This window comes from Cololabis saira, chromosome 12 (genome assembly GCF_033807715.1).
Source record: "Cololabis saira isolate AMF1-May2022 chromosome 12, fColSai1.1, whole genome shotgun sequence".
NCBI lineage: Eukaryota > Metazoa > Chordata > Actinopteri > Beloniformes > Belonidae > Cololabis > Cololabis saira.
Window position 1 is genome coordinate 37,764,106 of NC_084598.1, and position 21,117 is coordinate 37,785,222.

The following is a 21,117-nucleotide window of genomic DNA, read 5'->3' on the forward strand; positions in this document are numbered from 1 at the left end:
CAAGGTCAGAAAGGTTAAGAACCCTTGGTTTAGTGTATGGTTTTGGAATGCATGTATAATACGTGATGAATCACTCACTGTAAACCAAATTTACCCAAGGGTACAACAAAATAAATTAAAACTGCAAACAGCGATGAACGGGCCCTCGCGTGTGCAATTTCCACCAATAAAAGTCAAGGACTCAAAACGAAGTCCGATGACACCACCCACGAGTCTTTATGTCAAACCATTCAACAGCTATTGCATAAAATAGGATCTATCAAATATCGACCAATCAGCTACTAGTATAACTTCCTGTTTAACGTTGAAGTTTGACGCGGCGCCATGGCCAAGCTTCCTGTTCAGTTTCGGCCATGGCGCCAAGAGACTTTTCTTTAAGTTATGACATGATACAGGTGTGTACCGATTTTCGTGCATGTATGTCAAACCATATGGTGGGGCTTGAGGCACAAAGTTTTGTAGGGGGCGCTGTTGAGCCATTTTGCCACGCCCATTAATGCAAACCATTAAATATTAAATTTATTGCTAAGGCCTGGCTTGCGTTTCAAAATTTGGTGACTTTTTGGGCACGTTTAGGGGGGCAAAAAGGCCCTCCTTTCGTCGGAATTAGGAAAAAAAAAACAAAAAACAATTCCTACAGATACAATAGGGCCTTCGCACTGTTAGTGCTCGGGCCCTAATAGATAGGTAGATAGATAGATGTGTGTGCGTGTGTGCGTGTGTGTGTGTGTGTGTGTGTGTGTGTGTGTGTGTGTGTGTGTGTGTGTGTGTGTGTGTGTATATATTCACGTGTCAGAAAGAAACCAGACCTCAAACAGTTTGTGTCCCATTTTAATGTTCCCTCCAGAACCACGTGACCCCCCAAACCCCGCCCCCCCCACACGTCACTGCGCCAGCAGCGTGCTGAGCTGCACGCGCCCATCCATGGACGCCGTCAGGCACGTGCCGCAGTCCAGCGCCGAGCACCAGTCCACCGTCACCACGGGCGCGCGGTGGCCGCCCAGCGCGAGCACGCGCTCCAACGCCGGCTCGCCATTGGTCACCTGGAAAAAAGGGAGGGGCCGCGTCATCAAGGGGGAAACTTCAAATTGAATTATTTCTTTCTATAATAACTTTTATTTACTTATTTATGAACTTTATGGTTTAAAAAGCACTTAAAACACTTCAGTTGCTTAGTGTAGTATATAATATTTATCTAATGTATATTATTTAACATAATATAATCATAATAAAACATTATAGTATTTTATATAATAATTACATATTACATGCCATTAACATTTTTATACATTCGTATTTTTATTATGTATATTTTTATACATTTATATTATTTATACATTTATATTGTACGTATTTATTTAGGTATATTTTTATAAATTTATATTTTTATACATTTATATTGTGTGTACTTTTTAAATGTATATTATTATTAATTCATATTTTATAATTTTATTTATTTTTTAATACATTGATATTTGTATTATTTACCCGGTAGATGAGGCCTCCGCTGCCGGAGCAGGTCAGGATGTGACGCCCCTCTGAGTCGAAGGCGAACAGCCGGCCTCTGGGAACCTGGACCTGCCGGGACCCCGCAAACCTTCATCACCACCACCATCATCATCATCAGCCTCCCTGCGCTCTGATTGGCTGCTGGGAGCTCACCTGCTTGTAGCCGCTGTAGCCTGATAGGACGAAGGGGCCAGTGGCGTCGGGGGGGAGGAGCGTCTCCGACTGCTTCCCGCCGCAGCGGTGGATGTTCCACTGGATCAGCTGGGGGGGGGGGGAGACCATCTTTATACATTTACATTTTTATCATCTATATTTTTATACATTTATGTTTTCATTATGTATATTTTATCATCTATATTCTTATAAATTTATATTTTTATTATGTATATTTTTATACATACATTTTTATTTATATATATATATATATATATATATATATATATATATATATATATATATATATATATATATATATATATATATATATATATATATATATATATATATAAATAATTTAGTATTTTCATAAATGGATATTTTCATTATCTATATTTTCGTCAATTGATATTTTTATAAATTGATATTTTCATCCATCCTAATATCTGTGTGTGTGAACAGAGAACAGCCAATGAGGTGGATGAGAGGAGGACCGGGGTGGTGACATCATGATGATGTCATCATTCCCCGTCCCATGTGACCTCATCACACGGTCACCTTGCCGTCCTCGCCGATGCTGAACACGGTGTTCTCGTCGTAGCTGAACTCCACGCTGTAGACCTCGCCGTCGTGAGCCTTCCAGCTCATGGCGCTGTCGTAGCGCTGCATGTCTGCGGAGCCGGGGGAGGGGGAGGTTAGTCGGAGATTGTCGTAGATAACGTAAAGTGGAGGAAGTTAAATGCAGTTTCCTCCCAAATCACTCACACATACACACACACACACACACACACACACACACACACACACACACACACACCTATATATATATATATATATATATATATATATATATATATATATACATATATATATATATATATATATACATATATATATATATATATACATATATATATATATATATATACATATATATATATATATACATATATATATATATATATATATATATATAGTTTAGTTTTATATATATATACTCATATTATTATATTATTTATTTATTTATATATTTTATATATATATACATATACATACATAATAATAAAATAAATATATGATATATTAAAATAAAATTATAAAATAAAATATATATATATATATATATATATATATATATATATATATATATATATATATGATGTATATATTAGGTTTTTACCAACTCGGTATTAACCATTAATATATATGCAGACTAGTGCTGGGCGGTATGGGCAAAAATTTATATCACGGTATTTTTCAAAATGATATCGGTTTCACGGTATATCACGGTATTTTTTTTTTTTCATGCACAACTGGTTGTTAACCACATTTTCTAATGATTTGGAAAGGAATTGCTGCTGTAAATTGGCTTAGAATGGCCTATTTTACTGTCATGAGGAGGATGCATAAATAGAATAAATTTGATTTAGGCATGCTTTTCAAAGAAAAAAATCTTTTACAAAATTACAAGGTAGAAAATATTTATTGAACATAAAAAACTGAACATGTTTTAATTTTCCAGCATTATGTTGTTTTGGTTCCACCTCCTGGTGAATGTTAGGTAAAATTCTTATGTGGTTACTTGGTTGGCCAACAATTTATGTTTGTGGTGCAACAGTTACGGGAGCGGCCAGTCTCTTTCCTTATATTACAACGCCGTTATTAATTGTTCGTTTTTTTCCTACTTATTCCACCGAAAGTGTTTTTTTGCCATTTTCGGCCGAACAATTTGGGTTACCGAACAATCGGTGCATCACTACTGCTAAACAGTCCCCTCACAAACAGTGTCCAGCGGGGCTACGTTCCCACCGTTGTGTGCGCTACTGTACATACTCACCGGTATTACGGTATATGAAACATTCATATCATAAGAAAAATAAACACCGGTATTCGGTATGAACCGGTATACCGCCCAGCACTAATGCAGACAAGTTAGAAAATTAAAAAAAACTATTTCTGAGCCTGTATACTACAACAGTATAATAAAGTGCTGTAATGATGGCTTTTAGGTTTGGTTCCACCCCAAGAATTTAAGGGGCCCCCTCTGGCCCCCCCTTGGAAACAGTTTTGGAGGCGCCCCTGGTACCCCCCATTTATACAATGTAAAAATGTAAATTTCGAAAAATGTAAATTTCAGGAATATGCAATGTAAAAATAAAAATGTATAAAAATATAAATGTATAAAAATAAAATCTACATCTAAGTGTATATTTGCGTTACCAAAGAGGCGGATGACGCCGTCGGCGGCCCCCGTCACCAGCAGGTTCCCGTTGTGGTTGAACGCCGTGCAGTTGACGGCCACCGGCTCCGGTTCCAGGGAGAACTGGAGCTACGGGTTCAAACACACGCAAGAAAACCTGGTTACCAAGCCCCCTGACCACGTCCACAACCCCCTGAACGAAGACACACCCACCTGCTGCTTGACCGTCTTGGTGTCCCACAGCAGCAGCTGGCCGGGGACCGAGGAGGCCCCGCCCCCCTGGAGCTGGGAGGCCCCGCCCCCGGGGGGGCGTGTCAGGGCGGCGGCCGAGCAGACGAAGGAGGAGCCGCTGGGGCTGCAGGCCAGAGACAGAATCCTGGGACCGGAAACAAGGGTTAGTAGCCCATGGCCCAGACCAGATATCAGTACCACTTAAATTGACAAAACTATCCATGTCTATAATTGGTATTTTGGTATGATAACCCTTCCTGAGTGGCAGCTGTATCATCCTTTATTTGCATGATAAAGACCACTTTGTGACATTAGCCTAGTGGCTGTTATAGTTTCGTAGGAGCCTAATGATGCTCTTTTAGTTTAAGGCTCACAATGACCTGTAACAATGATATAGTATGGGTATATTATACATTTCGTGAATCCTTATGTTCCTGTGAGTATTCCAGTTTTTGTATTGTGTGTCTCTGTTGTTCCTAGTTGACACAGGGCTAAAATATAGTATATCTTTTAGGCGAAAATTGTGTAAAAATGTGTGTTGTTTATAGTTTAAAGAGCTCTATGTTGGTCAGAAAGATTCACGTCTTAGCTTGAATGATTGCTTAAAAGGTCCCCTTTAAAATGATACCAAAGACAATATTGTGAAACATTGACAGATATCCTGTACATGAGTCTAAACCAGGATATGCAGCAGCATCTAAAATTAAATTTTCTGAAGGGGGTGGGTGGGTAACTTCATGAGCTGATAACTATGATACAGCTGCCACTCAGGAAGGGTTATTATACCAAAATATAATCTATAGACATGGATCTTGGAAAAATGGAAAAATCCCAAGTAAGTTTTGTCACCTTGAGTGGTACTGACAAGTGAAATTTTGGGCTCTGGCCCATGGACTATAGGGCTGGGCCTACCGGGGGTGGGCGTCGTCAATGCTCATCTCGTACAGGTTCTTCTTGGCGTCCGTGTCGTAGAGGCGGACCGTGCCCACGCCGCTGCCTAGCAGGAGCTGAGGGAGATTTTGGAAGTTTAATTTTTTGCGGTTGAATTAGTAGCGGTTTAATTAGTTGAAGTTGAATTTTTTGCTGTCGAAATATCTGAGGTTTAATCTTTTGAGGTTGAATTATTTACAGTTGAAATTTTTGAAGTTTAAAGGAGCATGAGGCCGGATTGTGGCAGGATTTATGAAAAAAATCCATATACATTTTAAGTTTTCTAGTAATAATGTCAGATGAAGTGTTCCAAACCCAAAAGAATGAGCCCTCTAGTGTATCTCTCCTTTGCCTTGAACAGGCTGTGTGCTGCAAAATGTGCTGCAATTCGGTCCCGAATTTCCCGCGCTGTCCTGCGGATGTGACGTCACATGACGCTGCATGTGCGTTCTCCCCGTTCTCCCGTGCCGGCTTCGCTGTTGGCTGCAGTACCCCCGACGGCCGTCGTGGTGAAGGGTGGCGCTAGAGAGTCATTTCTTAAAAGGAGCCTCAAGCTCCTTTAATATTTTACGGTTTAAATTTTTGAAGTTGGATTTTGCGGCTGAATTAGTAGCGGTTTAATTAGTTGCAGTCCCATTTTTTGAAGTTGAACTTTTTTGTGGTTGGATTTTTTTTAAGGTGGAATTTTTCGAGATTGAATTATGTGAAGTTGAAATACTGAGATTTTTATAAACATAGAACTAGTTTAACATATAACTAGTTTAACATAGAACTAGTTTTTTTTTTATTTGATTTGATTTATTCACACTCACAAATGTGAATTGGTCTCCTGGAGAAGCTATCAAAAGCTTATGGTAGGAGTCAATGAACATAAATACAGTAGGCAGGAATACATACATACACTTGCACTTAATACACACAAAACAAAACAACATGCACATTATACTAGACTACCACTTACATACAACATATCGCATTACAAACACTTAACATGAAACATTTTTTGATCCCAGAGTGTACATTTATATATATGACCTTAACAATTGATTCTTTAAATGCCGTTTAAATATGGAGATGGATCGTGACTTTTTAAGGCTCATCATTCAGCTCATTCCAAATCTGTGGTCCCCGACACACAACACTCAAACTTTTTCCCACAAGTGTATGTTTTTTCCCTATAATAAGGTGTTTGTGTCTAGTTTTGTGGGTGTGATGGGGAACGGAGATTGGGATGAGTTGAGTTAGTCTGGGATTCAAACCTGAGACCACCTGATATATTGTACACGCATTATGGAAGTAGTTATATTCTTTGAGGCGAAGAATACCATAGTGGGCAAACAGATGGCGAGTAGGTGAATTAAATTCACTAGAACAAGTCCTCACCAGCCGTTCCGGTTTGGCCGCCCACTCCAGGGACAGCAGGGGAGACTTGGACATGATGGTGGCCTTGGTCTGCATCATGGGGTTGAAGGACCACACCTGACAGGGGGAAAATAGACATCATAAAAATATAAAACATAAAAAAGATACACTTTTTAAAATGTACATAATACAAATATAAATTAATTCATAAAAATATACATTATAAAAAAAATGTATAATTGATAATATATTTGTATAAAAATATAGATTATAAAATCTAAATGTATAAAAAGATACATGATAAAAATATACATTTAAAAAAGATACACTTATTAAAATGTACATAATAAAAATATAAATCTGTAAAACGATAAATTATAAAAATATTAAAAAAATACATATTAAAATGTATATAATACAAATTATAAAAATATAAATGTATACAAATGTAAACGTATAAAAATATACATAAAAAATATAAATGTATTAAAACATACATAATAAAAATATAAATGTATAAAAGTATAAAATGTAAACGTATAAAAATATACATAAAAATATAAATGTAATAAAAATATAAAACTATATAAATATACATGTACAAAACATAAACGTATAAGAATATACGTAATAAAAATATAAATGTATAAAAATATACATATGTATACGGTTTATCACCTTTATGACTCCGTCCACGTCCAAACTGGCGACCCGCCGTCCGGAGCTGTCCACCCTGAGAGGGACAGAAGGACAGGAGGAGGAGGATGGTAATGGGGGGGCGGGGAGGGTTCTGGGGTCCAGACTCACCTGCAGTGCATGATGGAGGAGTGGTGCTCCCCGAACTCCTCCTGGCTCAGCTTGATGAAGGGGGGCGGAGGGGCGGGGTCGGAGGGGTCGCCCAGGTCCGAGGGGGGGGACGAGGGGGACGAGGGTGGGGGGTCCCCACCTCGTCTCTCTGGGGTCTGGGGGGGAGACACTTTAATCAGAAGTTTGTATGAAGAATGCAGGAAAGTTACTTCAAATTATGATGATAATAATAATAATAATAATAATAATAAGACTTTATACAGACACACACATATATATATATATATATATATATATATATATATATATATATATATATATATATATATATACTTTGACTTTATTAATAATAACAATAATTAGAACAATTAAAGCTGCAAACAGCGATGAACGGGCCCTCGCGCATGCAATTTTCACCAATGACGGTCAAGGAGTCAAAACCGAGTCAGATGACACCACCCATGACTCTTTATATCAAACCATTCAAAGGTTATGCCAGGAAATAGGAACTATCACATATCGACCAATCAGAAGAAGAGGCGGGGCTAATTTGCACCAATTAAGGTGAAAGAGTCAAAATCGAGTCCGATGACACCACCCACAACTCTCTATTTCAAACCATTCAAAAGTTATAGCAGAAAATAGGGACTATCAAATATCGACCAATCAGCTACTAGTATCACTTCCTGTTTAACGTTGAAGTTTGAAGTGGCGCCACGGCCACCACATTTCACGAAAACTCACGATTTTGATAACTTTTCATCGTTAACGTCTTTTGTGTCTCCTGAGCAAGTTTTATGTCGAACGGGCGATCCTGCTAAGAGGTGTTCGTTAAAGTAGGACACGTGAAAATGGCATAAATTGCGCCAAAATTACACGATTAATTCAAAATGGCCGACTTCCTGTTCGTTTCGGCCATGGCGGCAAGAGACTTTTCTTTAAAGGTGACCTATTATGGCATTTAATGTATATTTTAAACAGGCCTTGAATGTCTTAAAAACAAGCTTTTGATTGTTTTTTCTACATAGATTAGAAATTCAGCCTCTGGGCCATGTCTTTATTTTTACCGTTTCTAACCTCCTTCGCTGTGAGGGATTCTGAGGGGGCGGGGAGGCTATGATAATGAGGCACTGTGCTGATTGGCTGCCTGAATGACGTGTAGCAGGGGAAGGCACAAAGCCTTGCTCCTGGCAGAAGAGCAGCCGGCTGCGTACACTATTAAGGCTGATTTATGGTTCCGCGTTACACCAACGCAGAGCCTACGCCGTACCCTACGGCCAAGGCTCTGCGTCGATTTAACGCGGAACCATAATTCAGGCTTTAAACCGTGTCCCATGCGAGCGAGCGTCAGCGACAAAATCAATTCCATTGCTCTATTTTCTATTGGACTGTCCTAACTGGCTGAGCTGAACATTTGTTGGACGCCCTGCTTCTATTTTCTTCCTGTCGCTCGCGTTGAAAGCCAGTTGAAAGCGCTGTAGGAAACAGTCATGGATGAGGAATGGCTGATCCAGTTAGTTGAAATGAGAAATTATCTCTATGATTCCTCCTCATTTCACTACAAAAACCTCAATAAAGTGGCAGCTGCTGGAGGGAGATGGACAGAGAGCGTCCGATGCCACGCAGTGCGATGCGATAGTCGGACGCATGCAGTTACACGGTTTTATAGTTGTGGGCGTGGTTTGCATTTTGGTTACGTAACGAAAGTGAGCAGAATCTGAACGGCTCATAGAAGCCACATCACACTGGACGGCTCATCCGGGCGGCTCTACAGACACTGCAGAATCTGGCTGTTTTCCTCCTTCTCTGAGTTGGCAGGCTGAGGGGAGACCACTTTATATATGTTAAAGCAAGAGAAAACGTGTTTTTCATAATAGGTCCCCTTTAAGTTGTGCCATGATACAGGTGTGTACCGATTTTCGTGCATGTACGTCAAACCGTATTGTGGGGCTTGAGGGACGTTTTCTAGGGGGCGCTGTTGAGCCATTGGGCCACGCCCATTAACACATTCACTCCCATTGACGCCGATTGGCAGAAGAGGAAGAGGAAGAAGGAAGACGTGCAGAAGAGAAATGGCGAGACAACAGAGAGACGACACAGAGAAATACCGGCAGCTTCTGAGGTTCACGAGAGTCTAAAGTTTCTTGACGTAGTTTCAATGTTTATGTACTCCAAAAACTCAATATTCTGTGGGTCTTTGAAATCAGCCAAAATGCCCAAAATCTCTGGCAGTATGGAGCTCTCTGCTCTGAAAATGGCTGGCAGTCAATGAGTTAATGCAAACCATTAAATACAAAAAAATTTCGCCAGGCCTGGCTTGCCTGCTGGATTTGGTGACTTTTGGGGCACGTTTAGGGGGGCAAAAAGGCCCTAATTTCGTCGGAAGAAAAACAAGAAAAATAAAAATTCCTACAGATATAATAGGGCCTTCGCACTGTCAGTGCTCGGGCCCTAATAATAATAATAATAATAAGACTTATATTAATAATAACAATAATTAGAATAATAAAAAACAATCATAGTTAACTCCAACACCCACCTGGGGGCGGGGCTTGGCCAGCAGCTCCTTCCTCTCCTTCTCGTGGTCCTGGACCCTCCTGTGTCTCGTCGTCTGATTGGCCGGCTGGCTCCCCGCCTGCCCCTGCCCCGGGGGCTGCTGGGAGATCGCTGCTTCAACCTTCGCTTGAATCTTTGCCGGCTTGCCAACAAAAAAAAAAAAAACGTAAGAAAAAAAAGGAGTCATAAATAAAAGGGGGCGGGGCTTCCATGAGTGGGGGAGGGGGGGGGGGGGGGGGCTCACCTGCTCCTCTCTCCGGCCCGGGGAGGGGGGGCGAGGCTTCCCCCCCGGGGGGAGGCGGCGGCCCTGGGGCAGGAAGGAGGAGAAGAAGTTGTTCCTCGGGGGGGCGTTAGCATTAGCGGTGGCGGCAGCAGCCCGCTGGCTGGAGACCAGCTCCCTGTGGGGGAGGGGGGGGGCTCAGAGTTGTCAGGTGTGAACGGTCTTATGACTCCCAGTTATCAATCTGTTGAATTTTTTTTCGCGGTTGACTTTTTTACGGTAGAATTTTTTGCGTTTGAATTTTTTTTTGGCAAAAAAATGGGACTGCAACTAATTCAACTGCAAAAAATTCAACTTCAAAAAATTCCACCTTAAAAAAATTCAACCTCAAAAAAGTCAAGAGCAAAAAATTCAGCTTCAAAATATTCAACCTTAAAAAATTAAACCACAAAAAAATTCCAACTTAAAAAATTCAACTTCAATAACTTATGCCACAAAAAAATTCAACCGCAAATTATTCAATTTCAAAAAATTAAACTTCAAGAAATTGAACCAAAAAAAATGTAAACGCAAAAAATTCAGCTGCAAGAAATTAGGCTGCAAAAAGTTCCACCTTAAAAAAAATTTTACCTAAAAAAAAATTCCACCTTCAAAAAAGTAAACAGCAAAAATTTCAGCTTCAAAATATTCAACCACAAAAAATTGGACCTCAAAAAATTCCATCTTAAAAAAATTCAACTTCAAGAAAATATGCTGCCAAAAATTCAACTTAAAAATATTCAACCGCAAAAAATTCCACCTTAAAAAATGGAACTGCAACTAATTCAAACGCAAAAAAAAAGAAAAAAAAAAAAAAAAAAAAAAAAAAAAATCAACTTAAAAAAATTAAACTGCAAATAATTCAAGTGCAAAAAATTAAACTTTAAGAAAATTCAACAGCAATTTTATAATAACGATTCACCAGCTGAATTGTTTATTATCAACAATCAGTTTACAGTGGAAAATCTTTAACGGGGTGGGCGGGGCCTCCACGCCCACAGAAAACAGAGGGAGAGAGAGAGAGAGAGAGAGAGAGAGAGAGAGAGAGAGAGAGAGAGAGAGAGAGAGAGAGAGATAGATACACTGCATTTCCATGCAGTCAATAACCCTTTTAAAACCAGAATATTAGCAATAACCCGGTTTTGCACGGCCATGTAAACACCAATAACCCCTTTGAATAACCCGAATTTGCTGGGTTACTCCTTTTAAAACCCGAATATTCGGTCATGTAAACGCCAAACGGAATATCCCCATCAAACGGAACATGAATTTGTTTTCTGCGCATGTTCTTTTCCCAATAAACCTTGGTCTTTTGAGTCCAGGACGTTCTTATAAACATGGAGAAACAAAAGACTACGCCACTTTTGGAGTGAGGAGGAGACTAATCATTTTATAAATGCAATGAAGGATATGAGCATTTTGGCATTTGTAGACGGTAGAAAGTACTGGGATAGTCAGATTTACAAGAAGGTGAGCAAAAAGTTGCGCCAAGCAGCATTTGTTTTGAATTTGGATACAGGAAGAAGAAGCGGACATGACAGGAATTGTGTCATGATGTTCTCCACGCGTCGCTGGTTTGATCGAGATCGGTTTGATCCTGTTTGCTCACGCATGTAAACGGAATATTCCGAATGTTTCAGTAACCGGAATATTAGCAATAACCCAAATTTTGACTGCATGTAAACGTAGTCAGAGAGAGAGGGAGGCTCACAGCTCGGTGTCTCCCAGCCGGTCCATGTGCTGCACGTAGGAGGGCAGCTTGTGGAGGACCAGCTGGTCCCGCTGCTGGTCCCGCTGCTGGTCCCGGGTCTCCGTCTGCAGGGCAAACAGCTGGGGGACCGGGGGGGGGGGGGGGGGGGGGGGGGGCATTTAGCATGCATGAATCCAGTACTATGCACAATCTAGTCTGACAAATATAGTATGCTAAAATCAAATAATATGCACAAATCTAGTAGTATGCACAAACCTAGTATGCACAGACCTAGTATGCATAAATCAAGTAGTATGTACAAATCCAGTATGCATACACAAATCAAGTAGTATGCACACACAAATCTAGTATGCACACACCAATAAAGTAGTATGCACAGACAAATCTCATAGTATGTACACAAAAATCTAGTATGCATACATAAATCTAGTAGTATGCAAAAATCTAGTACGCACACAGATAAAGTAGTATGCACACACAAATTATTATCCACACACAAATCTAGTATGCACAAATCTATTATGCACACACGTATCTAGTATACACAAATGAAGTAGTATGCAAACAAAAATCTAGTATGCATTAATCTAGTATGCACAAATCTAGTATACACACATTAGTATGCACTAATCCAGTCTCACCTGCTGGCGCAGCTCCTCGTTGTCCTCGCTGAGGCCCGTCATCCTTTGCACCTCGGCGTCGAAGCTCAGCAGGACGGGCTGGGGTGGCGCTCGTTAAGGAACAGAGGAACCGGGTGGGGGAGTGGGCTCGTTAAAGTCTGGATTATGGTTCTGCGTTAAATCGACGCCGAGTGTGCGGCGCAAATTGCGCCGCAATAAGCACCCCACGGCGCACGCCACGCCGTGCCTGACGTGCACCTCCCAAAAATTGTAACTACGCATCAAGAGGTCGCAGACCCAACGCAGACCGAGAGGGCTGTGATTGGTTCGCTTGGTAGCAACGCTTTTCTGGTTCCGGTTCGTGAAGCAGTCGTGAACTTTCAGCGCTCTTTTCTTCGTGTATGTGATTTTTTTTGTTTTGTTTTTTTGCACAATAGTTCGTCCTTATCTCTTTGATTCACTGTGACCAGTGATTCAGGAAAAGAACACACACCCCTAGCGCTCGCAAGGGGTACTGCACCGCGGAAAAATCGAGTGACAGAGAAGTCCAGAGGGTTCACGACGTCACGGCAACGGCGTATGCTCTGCGTTGCTGTAGCGCAGAACCTTAATCCAGGCTTAAGGAACCAGAGGAACTTGGGGGGGGGGGGGGGTCATCATGACGACAGGGGGGGTGGCGCCCGTTAAGGAACCAGAAGAACACCCGGGTGGGTCGTAATGACGACGGGAAAGGATATGCATGCACTGGAAGAGCACCGACAAGAAGTTGTGCAGCGACACCAGGAAGGTGTCGGCCCACTGGCGGGAGAAGTACGGTGCGAAGGTCGGGTGCTGCTCCGGGTTCGGCAGGAAGGCCAGCGAGAACCAATCACGCCACTCCGCCTGGCCCTGGAGCTCCGCCCCCTGCCTCTGGAAGAACTCCTGGGTGCGCTCGGGGTTCCCCCTCTGGGAGACACACAGTATGCAGAAATCTAGTATGTATAAATCTAGTATGCACTGCTCTAATATGCACTGATCTAGTATGCAGAAATCTAATATGCACTGCTCTAGTATGCATAATTCTAGTATGCATAAATCTAGTATGCACTGATCTAGTATGCACTGATCTAGTATGCAGAAATCTAATATGCACTGCTCTAGTATGCATAATTCTAGTATGCATAAATCTAGTATGCACTGATCTAATATACACTGATCTAGTATGCAGAAATCTAATATGCACTGCTCTAGTATGCATAATTCTAGTATGCATAAATCTAGTATGCACTGATCTAATATGCACTGATCTAGTATGCAGAAATCTAATATGCACTGCTCTAGTATGCATAATTCTAGTATGCATAAATCTAGTATGCACTGATCTAGTATGCACTGATCTAGTATGCAGAAATCTAATATGCACTGCTCTAGTATGCATAATTCTAGTATGCATAAATCTAGTATGCACTGATCTAATATACACTGATCTAGTATGCAGAAATCTAATATGCACTGCTCTAGTATGCATAATTCTAGTATGCATAAATCTAGTATGCACTGATCTAATATACACTGATCTAGTATGCACTGATCTAGTATGCAGAAATCTAGTATGCAGAAATCTAGTATACCCTAACCCTTACACTGACCAAGTAGTATGCATACATCTAGTATGCATTAATCTAGTATGCACAAATCCTAATATGCACAAATCTAGTATGCATGAATGTCCTATGCATAAATCTAGTATGCACAAATTAGGTAGTATGCACAAATCAGGTAGTATGCACAAATATGGTATGTACAAATCAAGTAGTATGCAAATCTAGAAGTACGCACAAATCTAGTAGTATGCACAAATCAAATACTATGAACACATCTAGTATGCATACAGAAACCCAGAGGTATCTTGGCAGAAGGGGGCGGGGCTTCTTGCCGGAAGTGGGCGAGGCGTCTTGGCAGAAGGGGGCGGGGCTCGTACCTGGATGCTGCTGACCACGTAGTAGCGGAACAGGCTGGTGCGCAGCTTGCTGACGGTGCAGCGGTACACGTCCTCCAGCCGGGAGAAGAGCCGGCGGTCCAGGTACAGCCAGTACTGCTTGAGGCCGTTCAGGTCGAAGGCCTGGACCAGCTGCTGCAGCTGCTCCATGATCTTATCCACCTGGACGGGGGAGAGGAGGAGAGGAAATACACTCACAATGTGGGCTTCATTTCTGTGTGATACTACTTGCTTTGTGTGTGCATACTACTTTAATTACGTGTGCATACTACTTGATTTGTTTGTATACTACATGATTTGTGCATACTACTAGATTTCTGTGTGCATACTACTTTAACTCTGTATACTTCATGATTTGTGCATACTACTACTGACGTGCATACTACTGATCTGTTGTGCATACTGCTGATGCATACTACTGATGTGTGGTGCATACTACTGATCTGTCGCACATACTACTGATCTGTTGCACAGTCTACTGATGTGTTGTGCATACTACTGATGTGTGGTGCATACTACTGATGCATACTACTAATGTGTGGTGCATACTACTGATCTGTTGTGCATACTACTTTAATTCTGTGTGCATACTACTTTAATTCTGTATACTACATGATTTGTGCATACTACTACTGATGTGTGGTGCATACTACTGATGCATACTACTGATGTGTGGTGCATACAACTAATGTGTGGTGCATACTACTGATATGTGGTGCATACTACTGATATGTGGTGCATACTACTGATATGTGGTGCATACTACTGATGTGTGGTGCATACTACTGATATGTGGTGCATACTACTGATATGTGGTGCATACTACTGATATGTGGTGCATACTACTGATGTGTGGTGCATACTACCGATGTGTGGTGCATACTACTGATGCATACTACTGATGCGCGGCGCTGCCTCTCACCCGGAGACCTTTCTCCTTGTCGGCTTTGATCTCCCCGTCCAGCTGCTTCAGCGTGCTGGTGAAGCCCCGGTAGATGAGGTACTCCCTCACGTGCTCGTCCGTCCTCTCCACGGCAGAGCCCATCGTCACCGTCTCTACAGGACAGATTTGAGACTTTTTAATAACATTTTCAAACTAAATATAGGTCGAGGTTGCCAGATCTGACAGGTTCCAGCCCAAACGTGATGTAAAATCCACCGAAATAATGAAAAACCAGCTCGAATCAAACATTCTCTATATTAAAACCCTAAATTATTACATTATTTGTTCACAATTCCTCCTAAATATATAGTAAAAACCAGGAAAAGCTGCCCAAATAAAAATGTTTAATCTGAAACGTGCCCAACCTGCCAAGACAGATTCTAAAAACGATTAAATAAACATTTTAATGATTAAGATAAAACAATTAAGACCCTTGGATCGATATTTAAGACTTTTTAATACCATTTTCAAACTAAATATAGGTAAAGGTTGCCAGATCTGACAGGTTCCAGCCCAAACGTGATGTAAAACCCACCGAAATAATGAAAAACCAGCTCGAATCAAACATTCTCTATGTTAAAACCCTAAATTATTACATTATTTGTTCACAATTCCTCCTAAATATATAGTAAAAACCAGGAAAAGCACCACAAATCTATATTTTTCAGCTGAAACTTGCCCAACCTTGCAACAGATTCAGGAGGTTATCCTCAATACGATTAAATACAACTTTTTAATAATTGAAATTCTAAAATTAAGACCCCTTGCATTGAGATTAATACAAAATAATAAATTTAAAAGCCTTATTTTAGCAACCTTAAGACTTTTCATTTCATTTATTTATTTATTCAAACAGGTTCAAACAAAAACAAAATAATCAGAATACATAAAATGTATATACCGAAAAAAAAAAACAAAGAACAACAAAGAAAACCATAAGCAAAACAAAGCAAATTAAAGAGACAAATCTATATGTAAATAAATATTTCCTGTTTGAAAGGGTGTAGGATGAAGTTTCAAAAAACTTTTCTAGTCCTACCCCTTCTAATGTTCTGTTTTTACCGTTTCTTCATTTCACACAACTTCAAAAAGAAAAGCATAAAAGAAAAGAAAAAGTGGTTCAGCTGAGCAAGGCACTTTGGTCACTGGCTGTCAGTTCATGTGTCCATTTTCGTTTTGTATCCATAAAGAGTATTGATTTTAAAGATTCGTTTAAACTTACTTAGGCCGCGTTCAGACTGCAGGCAAATATCCGATTTTTAGCCCATCCAGATTGAAACTGGATGACTCTTTTGAAGTCTGAACAGTCCCAAACCGCATGATATCCGATTTTTGCAAACCAGATGGAAATCACCTCCAGGAGGTAGTTTCATATCCGATCCATATCGCATTTGGGCAGATGCGTGTCAGTCTGAACAGCTCCAAACACTCAGATCGGATATGACTGTCCCAGACGCTCCAAACCACCCGCCCATTTCCAGTTGTGGAGCTACTCATCCTTTCACAGAGAGCATGTACAATCTCTGATGTCACGTCAAAAACTATTATTTGTAGTTTAAGTGTTGCAAATTCACATTACAAATCATGTTTTAATAGCAGAAAAAAAGACTGCATTTCCACGTACGGTGCGGGTCGCCGCGTACCCTACGCCGTAGGCTCTGCGTTGGTGTAACGCGGAACCATAAATCAGCCTTCATATCTTCCTATCAGTCGCGTCAGCTCATTTGTTATTCATTGCTGGTTCGTTTTGTTAACTCTGAGCTTTGTTGGTTGGTTTGTTAGTTTGCTGGTGGTTTTGTTCTGAACACCTTTCTCTGTTTCTCATTTTGCTGTGACACATGCGGTATGCGTTCATTGTTATGTCTAAAAATGATGCGCAGTGCCGACCCAATCAGGAACGGTACAGATATATTATTATATATATATTGTTATTGTTTTTGATGTCGCAATTACATGACTTCACACAATACCAGAGACATTCAATAAACTGTATAGAGGATCTTTGACAATACACACGCTGGGTGACGCCTCCGCTCCAACGTCGTTGCTACGGCATACCCGTCAGATCAGTCAATGATGTGGCCCAGTCTGAACCGGCCAGATCCGATATGGACACTTGCTAAAAACAGTGTGGACAGTCAGCCCTGAAAATCGGATATGAGAAGGAATCAGATATATATCAGATTTGCCTGCAGTCTGAACGCGGCCTTAGTGATTTGCATCATTTCATTTCATCTTTACAGTTGTTCCATAAATTAACTCCCTTCACTGATACTCAATGGGTTTTGATGTTTGTTCGTACATGTTGTTTTTTAAAATTACATATTCCCCTGAGATTGTGTTTATTTAATTTTATTTGAAACAACTTCTGGATGTCTTGTGGCAACTGATGATGATTTGCTTTGTGCATGATTTGTAAAGTTTTAAAGTCGTCCAGATCCTTGAATTTGAGTGTTCTCAGTTTGATGAAGAGTGGGTTTGTTGATTCTCTAAAGGCCGCATTATTTACAATTCTTATTGATCTTTTTTGAAGTTTGAATATTGTATCCGTGTTTGTTTTATATGTGTTCCCCCACACTTCCACACAGTAGCTCATATATGGAAGTATGAAGGAGCAGTACAAGGTGTATAGTGATGATTGATTAAGAAGGTGTTTGACTTTGTATAATATTGCAATTGATTTGGATATTTTGCCTTTAATGTACTGTATATGTGGCTTCCAGGATAATTTGTTGTCTATTATGACTCCAAGAAATGTTATTTCATTTACTCTTTCTATTTCTATGTCATTTATCATAAGTTTCTTTTGTGAGTTTATCAATCGTTTTCCAAATATTATGAACTTGGTTTTATTAAGGTTTAACGTGAGTTTATTTGAATCAAACCAACTCTTCACTCTTTTTAATTCAGTTGCCACAGTGTCCAAAAGCTGTTCTAAATTATCTCCACAGCATAGCATTTTCAGGGACCCTTTGAACTAGACGCGTTCAAAGGCAACCCTACGCAGTTGTAAAAGGGTTAAATAAATAAATAAATAAAACATTAATAAAAGCGTTCTTTTGTATTATTGCATGTTTAAGGAGACAAATATAGAGCAATAAAGCTGATAACGGACAGGGCTGAGTCGGTTACCTTCGTTCAGAGGCGATTTTCTCTCATTTGGGTAGAAAAAACTCACAAAAGACGGATTAAGAGGTTGTTTTAGAGTAAAAACGCCACCAAAAGTTTCTCCTCCTAAGTATTTTTAGTGCAACGGGAGGAAAAAAAACAATAACAGAGAAATTTAATTCCGGTTCTTCTTTCCGCATGACTGACACGTGACCGCGTCACGTGACGTGGTCATGTGACCGCAGGAGGGCAAAATTGTAGTCAGGATGATAATGTAATATGTACAGGACTGTCTTCTCAGAACATTAGAATATTGTGATAAAGTTCTTTATTTTCTGTAATGCAATTGAAAAAACAAAAATGTCATACATTCTGGATTCATTACAAATCAACTGAAATATTGCAAGCCTTTTATTATTTTAATATTGCTGATTATGGTTTACAGTTTAAGATTAAGATTCCCAGAATATTGTAATTTTTTGAGATAGGATATTTGAGTTTTCTTAAACTGTAAACCATGATCAGCAATATTAAAATAATAAAAGGCTTGCTGAATCCAGAATGTATGACATTTTTGTTTTTGTAACTGCATTACAGAAAATCTTAATCTCAATATTCTATTCTCAATATTCTAAAGACAGTCCTGTATATATATATATATATATATATATATATATATACATATATATATATATATATATATATATATATATATATATATATATATATATATATATATATATATATATATATATATATATATATATATATATATATATATATGTATATATATATATATGTATGTATTAATAAACTAAATATATGATACATTATATATATTATATGAGCCTAATAATACAAAAATTATATATATATATATATACAAAAAAATATATATATATAAATGTATTAATAAACTAAATATATGATATATTATATATATATATATTATATTATATATTAAAAATGCATATATATATATGTATATATATATATATATATATATATATATATATATATATATATATATATGTATATATATATATTTATATATATATATATATATATATATATATATATATATATATATATATATATATATGATATATATATATATATATATATATATATATATATATATATATATGATATATATATATATATATATATATATATATATATATATATATATATATATATATATATATATATATATATATATATATATATATATATATATATATAGATATATATATATATATATATAGATATATATATATATGATATATATATATATATATATATATATATAGGTTTTTACCAACTTGGTATTAACCATTAATATATATGTATATATATAATATATATATGCACAGTCCAAATACATGCATAGTAGGTTGATTGATGATTCTAAATTGCCCGTAGGTGTGAGTGTGAGTATATCTGGTTGTCTGTTTATATGTGGCCCTGCGATGGACTGGCGACCTGTCCAGGGTGAACCCCTGCCTCTCACTTGAAATTGAAATGAGGATAGGCTCCAGCAGACCCCCGTGACCCTGCAAAGGATAAAGCGGGTATAGATAATGGATGGATGGATATATGCAGACAAGTTAGAAACTTAAAAAAAAAAAAAAAAAACAGTATTTCTGAGCCTGTATAGACAAGTTTTACGCGCCAAGACTTGGGCGCTGCCATTACTCTACACAAATGCATTTAATTTCCAACGGGAGTGGTTTGCGCAGCATCTACCGGTGTAAACACAGCGGCGTGGATGCTATCCTTAAGCAAAGACTCGCTGCTCGTGAGCTTTTAATGTCGACAACTATGTCATTGCAATGGGAACACGGTTCTACTACTCTGACTGGAGATGGCGTTACTCTCCCCCACCCGAATTCAGTGCAGAACTGGGAGGAGAAAATGACGACACGGCCCAGCAGAACGGACAGCAAGATCTGCTCCTACTTCGTGCAATCCATGACAATAGATGTAAAAGCAATGGACAATCCGAAAGCCTCTGAGGCGTATCAATATCTGCACAGCGACAAAGTCGGTTGTGTCATGTCATACAAACATGATCGTTTTGTTTATTTGAAAGCAAATGTAGAGCCTAGCCAGTGTTTGAACAATGCGTGGCATAATGCTTGGGTGCTGTAACTGAAGCTGGAGAAGTCAAAACTGCGGGATGTTCGTGTGTTGCTGGATCAGGGAGATTGTGTTCCCATTCAGCTGCAATCCTATGGAAGGTAACAAGATTATTTGACCTATATGTTATTTTTGGTATCCGAACTACATCATAGTCTACTTGGCTAGAGTGCAAAGTGTGTGTGCAATGATGATAATAATAATAACTCATTTTCTTAATAAAGTGGATCTCTGCAAGCCCAATGTTATTTATATTTTCTCTATTATGTATATTATATTATATATATTCTATGTTCTATATATTTATTGTAAGCTATGTGTACAATGTATTATATCATATGACATGTTATGAGGTAAGGGAACTGTCAATCGAATTCGTGCACATAAATCAAATGTGTGCATATTATTCTACAGTTGTGCATAAATAAAAATGTTGTAAACATTTGTTTAAGTCAAATCATACATATAATATGTAGTGTGTATTTTCTCTGTGTGAATACCACTCATAAAGTTACAACTTTACAAGATTTTTAATACAGATTGCAGTTTTATGGGTTTTCTTTATTGTGAATAGGAATCTGAATGGGCACTTTAATCTAACCACT

General features: G+C 38.8%; 1 protein-coding gene across 1 annotated transcript; it reads right to left on the reverse strand.

Annotated features, from left to right (window-relative positions):
* Window positions 1–855: 855 nt before the first annotated feature.
* wdr91 (WD repeat domain 91) lies at window positions 856–18,587 on the reverse strand. The gene is made up of 18 exons (XM_061736741.1): window positions 18,395–18,587; window positions 15,242–15,375; window positions 14,302–14,481; window positions 13,079–13,286; window positions 12,363–12,445; window positions 11,722–11,840; window positions 9,996–10,149; window positions 9,735–9,893; window positions 7,196–7,350; window positions 7,067–7,121; window positions 6,410–6,505; window positions 5,009–5,103; window positions 4,079–4,241; window positions 3,886–3,994; window positions 2,224–2,336; window positions 1,663–1,770; window positions 1,489–1,578; window positions 856–1,043 (listed from the first exon to the last, which is right to left on the reverse strand). The coding sequence occupies exons 2-18, from the start codon at window positions 15,362–15,364 to the stop codon at window positions 885–887; spliced, it is 2,169 nt and encodes a 722-aa protein (XP_061592725.1). The 5' UTR covers window positions 15,365–15,375; window positions 18,395–18,587; the 3' UTR covers window positions 856–884.
* Between the last annotated feature and the right edge of the window lie 2,530 nt (window positions 18,588–21,117).

What these genes read in the sequence shown, in the direction of transcription:
- wdr91 (XM_061736741.1), bottom strand. Translation starts at nt 15,364, where the DNA reads ATGGGCTCTGCCGTGGAGAGGACGGACGAGCACGTGAGGGAGTACCTC. An exon ending in ACAAGGAGAAAGGTCTCCGG is followed by an intron (nt 14,482 to 15,241) that starts GTGAGAGGCAGC and finishes TCCCCCGTCCAG; the next exon opens with GTGGATAAGATCATGGAGCA. An exon ending in GGTGCTCTTCCAGTGCATGC is followed by an intron (nt 12,446 to 13,078) that starts ATATCCTTTCCC and finishes AACGAGCGCCAC; the next exon opens with CCCAGCCCGTCCTGCTGAGC.